The 6,933-nt window shown below is 41.5% G+C and overlaps 1 protein-coding gene across 1 annotated transcript; it reads left to right on the forward strand.

The window, feature by feature from the left end:
- Positions 1–432: 432 nt before the first annotated feature.
- LOC128568905 (olfactory receptor 13C7-like) lies at positions 433–1,392 on the forward strand. Its single transcript, XM_053566894.1, has one exon. It carries the CDS (start codon positions 433–435, stop codon positions 1,390–1,392), a length of 960 nt encoding a protein of 319 aa, XP_053422869.1.
- The last annotated feature ends 5,541 nt before the right edge of the window (positions 1,393–6,933 follow it).

The raw sequence follows: 6,933 nt of genomic DNA on the forward strand, positions 1-6,933 counted from the left end.
GGTTGCTGTGAGCTGTGATACCACAGCACTCTACTCAAGGCAACATAGTGAGACTCTGTATCAAAAAAACAAAAAAAAAAAACATGCAAATGGGACAGAATATTTCTTGCCAAAATTGAATGAAATGAATCATCTACACCTGGTAGGACTTTAAGTAAATGTGTGATCCTGTCTTGACTGTGACTAGGAAAATGAAATCTACATCAGTTGACATTTCAGACTTCTGTATGGGGTGGTCAAATACCACAAAGTAGATTTTGATCAAATTCCTTGCATTTTATTTAGAACAACACAGAGAACCCCTCGGATCGTCAGAGTTGTTGTCCAGTTGCTCAGCATAGCAGAGCTTCTTTCCTGGCTGTCTTGGCACTTTAGGCACTGGACAGTCATGGAGTTGGTCTTCTGAGTTCTGCAAGTGACATAGGAGATGTCATGGTCAGACCCAATGAGACCTCCCCTGTGATTGGCTTCATTCTCCTGGGCCTCTCTGCCCATCCAAAGCTGGAGAAAACATTCTTTGTGCTCATCCTGTCGATGTACCTGGTTGTCCTGCTGGGCAATGGGGTCCTCATCCTGGTGACCATCCTGGATTCCCGCCTGCACACGCCCATGTACTTCTTCCTGGGGAACCTCTCCTTCCTGGACATCTGCTACACAAGCTCCTCGGTCCCTCTCATCCTTGACAGCTTCCTGACCCCCAGGAAAACTATCTCCTTCTCAGCCTGTGCTGTGCAGATGTTCCTCTCCTTTGCCATGGGAGCCACAGAGTGTGTGCTCCTGAGCATGATGGCGTTTGATCGCTATGTGGCCATCTGCAACCCCCTTAGGTATCCTGAGGTCATGAGTAAGACTGCTTATGTGCCTATGGCTGCTGGCTCCTGGGTGGCTGGAAGTATCACCGCCATGGTGCAGACATCCCTAGCAATGCAACTGCCCTTTTGTGGGGACAACGTCATCAACCACTTCACCTGTGAGATCCTGGCTGTCCTGAAGTTGGCCTGTGCTGACATCTCTGTCAATGTCATCAGCATGGCAGTGGCCAATGTGATCTTCCTAGGAATCCCAGTCCTGTTCATCTTTTTCTCCTATGTGTTCATCATTGCCACCATCCTGAGGATCCCCTCAGCTGAGGGGAGGGAAAAGGCCTTCTCCACCTGCTCTGCCCACCTCACAGTCGTGGTCGTCTTCTACGGGACCATCCTCTTCATGTACGGGAGGCCCAAGTCTAAGGACCCACTGGGGGCTGACAAGCAGGACCTTGCAGACAAGCTCATCTCCCTCTTCTATGGGGTGGTGACCCCCATGCTGAACCCCATCATCTACAGCCTGAGGAACAAGGACGTGAAGGCCGCTGTAAGGAACCTGGTATTTCAGAGACGCTTCACCCAGTGATGCTAGAGGGGTCCTGATGGTTCTGTGCTCCCTGACCGCTCCCACCTGAGGGTCCCAGACGATAAGAGGAAGGGCCAGCTTCCTCCAAGGTCACACAAGTAAATTTCATTACACAAAAGAGCTCTGTGTGAACAAGGAGCATTTAATGCAGCTCCCCAAAAGTATATTCTTATTTGTCTAGCCTCATAGTTCTAATTCTCTATGATCAAACTGATCAAGAAAAAGTAATTCTTCAAATTTTTGTTGGTGAACTAACAAAAACCTCTAGCCTGTAGGTCTTCAATTCAATTGCTCCTTGGCTGCTGTCTTTGAACACATTTGAATGGGACCTTACTTTTATGTTACCATTCAAACACTTCTTACTCCGTATGAAACAACAGTAACATTTTAATTTGTCTCCTCATTGTTTATTCTCCTTGTTGCCATATTAATTCTTAATTTTTCTGAATTTTTCTCTCTCCACATCTCCATAATTTTCTCGTAGCTTTGTCTCTCTCTTGTCCTCACTCAGGGTCCTCACCAGAAAATCATCCATGGTCTTAGAGGAGAGAGGGGAGTGAGGCAGGTGTGGCATAACTGATACAAAGGCCAAAGACTCAGGCCTTTCCCCTTCCCTCCCTTTCTGAAGATGTTGTCCATCTCTGGGTTCTGTCCCTAGATACCAGTAGCCTCCCATGGTCATCAGAGAAATGTGAAAAGTGAGATATGTCAAAGAGGAGCAAATAAATTCTATTAACCACCTACCTGGCCTGACCAAGCATGTAGCCAAGTGGCAGCCACCACTTGTTTTTCCACCTAAGAATTGCTAATGCTACACAGTAGTCAGAGGAGGTGGAAGTGATGCCCACTAGGGAACATCTAGGAAGCACCCACATAATTAGTGAGGAATTCCATAGTAGCTCCAGACAGTGATTCATCCACAAGGTCAGTTAAAAAAAATGGGCACAAGTCTGGGTGCAGTGGCTCATGCTTGTAATCCCAGCACTCTGGGAGTCTGAGGCAGGTGGATCACTTGAGCTCACAAGTTCGAGACCAGCCTGAGCAAGAGTGAGACCCCATGTCTAAAATATAGCCAGGTCTGTAATCCTAGCTTTCTGGGAGACGAGGCAGGTGGATTGCCTGAGCTCACAGCTTTGAGACCAGCCTGAGCAAGTACAAGACTCCTGTCTCTAAAAAAAAAAAAAAAACAAAATAGCCAGGCATTGTGGTGAGCACCTGTAGTCCCAGCTACTCAGGAAGCTGAGGCAAGAGAATCACTTGAGCCCAAGAGTTTGAGGTTGCTGTGACCTATGACACCATAGCACTCTACTGGGGGCGAGAAAGTGAGACTGTGTCAAAAAAAAAAAAAAAAAACGAATGGGGGCAGCGCCTGTGGCTCAAAGGAGTAGGGCACCAGCCCCAGATGCCAGAGGTGGCGGGTTCAAACCCAGCCCTGCGGGGGGTGGGGGGAGGAAGAATGGGTACAATAGAAAACTTCTGACAGAGGAACTTTTAAAGAGGCTAGGAGAAAAGATATCTGGGAGATAAGACCATTTTCTTGGGGAAAAATTCCATGTTATTGATCAAATAAAATTTAATATAAAGTATTTTAAATCTTTAAAAGGAATTTTAAAATTAAAAATACTTGAATTGCTCGCCTAGCCTTCAGGAAAAATGGCAAAGAGATTGAAATTATTTGAGAAAAGATGAGAGGCAAGGAAACTAGGCGGGGGAACACATTATGAAATTCATAAGGAAAAAAACAGAGCAGATATAAGGGAAATAAAAACTGAAAAGGAAAAGAAACATTTTACTAAATAGAAGTTTTAGAGTTTTTTTTTTTTCGTAAAGGTTTCGTCACCAGGTAAGAGTTGTGGCAAAAGACATAACCTATGTAGATCCGAGAATAAGTTTTTGAATTTCAGCAGGATATATCTATAGAATTTTCCATAGAAGAAAACAGATCACCTAACAAAGAATGATTATCTGATTGCCCTTGGCCCTCTGCTCTGCAGCCCTACATGTAGAAGTCATTAGAACAATGGTTACAGAGTTCTGAGGGAAATGGATTATGAGTTCAAAATTTTACACACAGCCGACCATTGCACAGGTGTGAGAGTTAAAAGGCACTTCCTTTCATGTGAAACAAAGCAAGCACACACCTCTATAATTCCTTTCTGAAAAACACATTTGATTTAGGAAGTTCTTCTCAAAACAGTTAAAAGTAAATAGAGGAATGATATAGACATGGTATATAAAATGTAAGGGAGAACAATGAACTGAATAAAGCTCCTAAAGTCTAATTAATTCTCGATATTGATTTTGTGAAGATTCCATTACCTATACAAAGTAGAAAAAATGGTTTTAAAAATGACCTCAAACTTTCAGAGAATGGGTAATTTCTTTGTTATTTGTGGTTTTCAGAGAATATAAAAATATGGAGACCTTACTGCATCATTTTATCCTTAACAGGTCCTTGATGGCAATAATTTTTATAGATTTTTTTTTTAATTTTTCTACTCTCCATAGCAATTACAAGCTTGGTACACACTTAAGACAAAATGAATATTTGTCAAGTATTGAGTGAGTATTCTGACACCAAAACCTAACAGATTAGGCAAAAAAGTTATTGATTTAAGTGGAAAAAAGTTATTGACTATTAGGTGATGAAAGCCAATGTGCATTAAGTGAATAATATGCATTACCAAGTAGCATTTTCTTGGGAATAACAATATGGTGCAACATTATAAGAAGTCTTATTGTTAATGGTTTTATAATGTGGAATTTCAAACCTATACAAAAATAGAAAGAACAGAATAATGAACCTTAGGTGTCCTTTACCCGGATTCAATAATCACTTCATGGCATATATTGTCCAGCCATACACCTACCTATTTCTCCCACTTCAGAATTATTTTGGGGTATTTTTTTTTTTTTTTGAGACAGAGTCTCACTATGTTGCCTGGTAGAGTGCTGTGGTGTCACAGCTCACAGCAACCTCTAGCTCTTGGCCTTAAGCGATTCTCTTGTCTCAGCCTCCCAAGTAGCTGGCACTACAGGCACCTGCCACAACGTCCGGCTATTTTTTTTTTTTTTTGGTTGTAGTTGTCATTGTTGTTTGGCAGGCCCGGGCTGGGTTCAAACCTGCCACCCTCGGTGTATATGGCTGGCGCCCTAGCTGCTGAGATACAGGCACGGAACCCTTGGGGTATTTTTTTTTTTTTCTCCTATAGAGGCTCACTTTGTCACCCTCAGCAGAGTATCCTGGCTTCATAGCTCATGGCAACCTCAAACTCCTTGGCTCAAGCAATCCTCTTGCTTCAGCCTCCCAACTAGTTGGGACTACAGGTGCCCTCTGCAATGCCTGGCTTTTTTTTTTTTTTTTCTTTTTAGAGACAGGGTCTCACTCTTGCTCAAGCTGGTCTTGGACTCACGAGTTCAATCAATCCACCCGCCTCAGCCTCCCAGAGTGCTAGAATTACGGGTGTGAGCCACCACACCTGGCCCAGAATTATTCTGAAGCAAGTCTTACACCATGCTAGCATTGCATTTTTAAATAGTTTAGTGTGTATCTTTAATAAACAATAGACGCTCTTTTGTTGAAACACAATTAAGTTACCAACATCACAATTTTTAAAAATCGTTATTCACTAACATCACCACCTATTCAGTCACTGTTCAAATTTACCCTAATGTCTTTTAAAGGTTTTTCTTTTCTTTTTTTTTTTTTAGGTTTTTCTTTTCTTCAATGTTTTATTTTAATTAATTAATTTATTTATTTATTTATTTTGAGACAGAGTCTCACTATGACGCCCTTGGTAGAGTCTCACAGCAACCTCAAACTCTTGGGCTTAAGAGATTCTCTTGCCTCAGGCTCCCAAGTAGCTGGGACTACAGTCGCCTGCCACAATACCCGGCTATTTTTTGGTTGCAATTGTCATTGCTGTTTAGCTGGTCCAGGCCGAGTTCAAACCCACCAGCCTCGGTGTATGTGGTTGGCGCTGTAACTACTGTGCTACGGGCGCCGAGCCCTTCAATGTTTTATGTTAATAAAGATCTTTAAAAAGTCTGTATATTAGAGTTAGTATAAAAAATATAAATGTTGCCAGGGGCGGTGGCTCATGCCTGTAATCCTAGCACTTTGGGAGGCAGTGGTGGGGCGGATCGCCTGAGCCCAGGAGATCGAGACTGATCTGAGCTAGAGCGAGACACCATCCCTAAATAGCTGGGCATTGTAGCGGGCACCTGTAGTCCCAGCTACTCAGGAGATCGAGACTGATCTGAGCTAGAGCGAGACACCATCCCTAAATAGCTGGGCATTGTAGCGGGCACCTGTAGTCCCAGCTACTCAGGAGGCTGAGGCAAGAGAATCGCCTAAGTCCAGGAGTTGGAGGTTGCTGTGAGCTATGACACTAGGGCACTTTACCAGGGGCAACAAACTGAGACGCTGTCATAAATAAATAAATAAATAAATCTTTTTCATCCATAGTTTTCCCCTTCATCTTCTGTTTCCTTACTCTCTCTCTCTCTTTTTCTTTGTGGGTGTGTATGTAGAAAACTGAGTTGTTTGTGTTGGAGAATTTTCACAGTCTGTATTTCCTGATTGCTTCTCTATGATGTACATCCCTGCATTTTCTGTAGATTGGTGGTTAGCTCTGAGACTCAAGGATGTTTTCTTTTTGGTCTAAGTCATTTTCACATGAATTGTCTCTGATGGCTTCCTTCAGGATGAGAAGATGATCCTGAGTCACTTTCATATTTCCTGCTCCAGACCAGGAACCAATCATTTCTCCAATGAGTTCTGCACCTTTATTGGAAAATGATGTTTAGATACCATAATTTGAGTGCTAAAGGTGCTCCTTGCTCCTGGGTTTGTCATTGTTTCTAAGTTACTTTCATGAAAAGAGATAGAAAATACAGTTTTGTTCTGTTTTTTAAGATAAACTATGTCATGAATATAAACTATACCATGAATTCAGATTCAGATCTGTAGTTTCCAGGTAACCACAATGCTCTCCTATCTGTAGCCCCTTCTCCACATAACAAAACTTTGCTACTCGCTGAACAAGTAATTGTTCATTACTTGTTCATTTGCTTTTCTCTCCAAATATTTGCATAGCATCCTTGGAATAACAATACCAACGCTATCTTCATCAATATGAATATGGAAAAAGGTTAAAATTCTGGATAATTTTTCTGCTTATTCTTTTTTCTTCTCTTCTTTTTTTCTCAGGACAATTAATGCTAGATATGTACAAATTATTGTTTTTTTAAGTTAATTGGAATAATTCCACTCTTGTAGTTATATGTTTTATTTTATTTTTAAGTTTTGCTTTCTTTCATCTTCTAATTACGAAAATACATGGTTCCAAAGTCAACTCTAAAGGACAAGGTATATTCAGTGAAACTTAACTTTTATCCTTATCCCTTTTATCCTGCTACCTTCCTTACTCATAGATATTTTTGAAATTTAGTGGTTTATTCTTTGATTTAAAAAATCTAATATATAGGTATATTCATATTTTCTCACATAAAAAAGGAGCACACAATTCACACTTTCTC

This window comes from Nycticebus coucang, chromosome 2, assembly GCF_027406575.1.
Source record: "Nycticebus coucang isolate mNycCou1 chromosome 2, mNycCou1.pri, whole genome shotgun sequence".
NCBI classification, from domain to species: Eukaryota; Metazoa; Chordata; class Mammalia; order Primates; family Lorisidae; genus Nycticebus; species Nycticebus coucang.

Coding starts and splice junctions, on each gene's coding strand:
- LOC128568905 (XM_053566894.1), top strand. CDS start 433: ATGGTCAGACCCAATGAGACCTCCCCTGTGATTGGCTTCATTCTCCTG.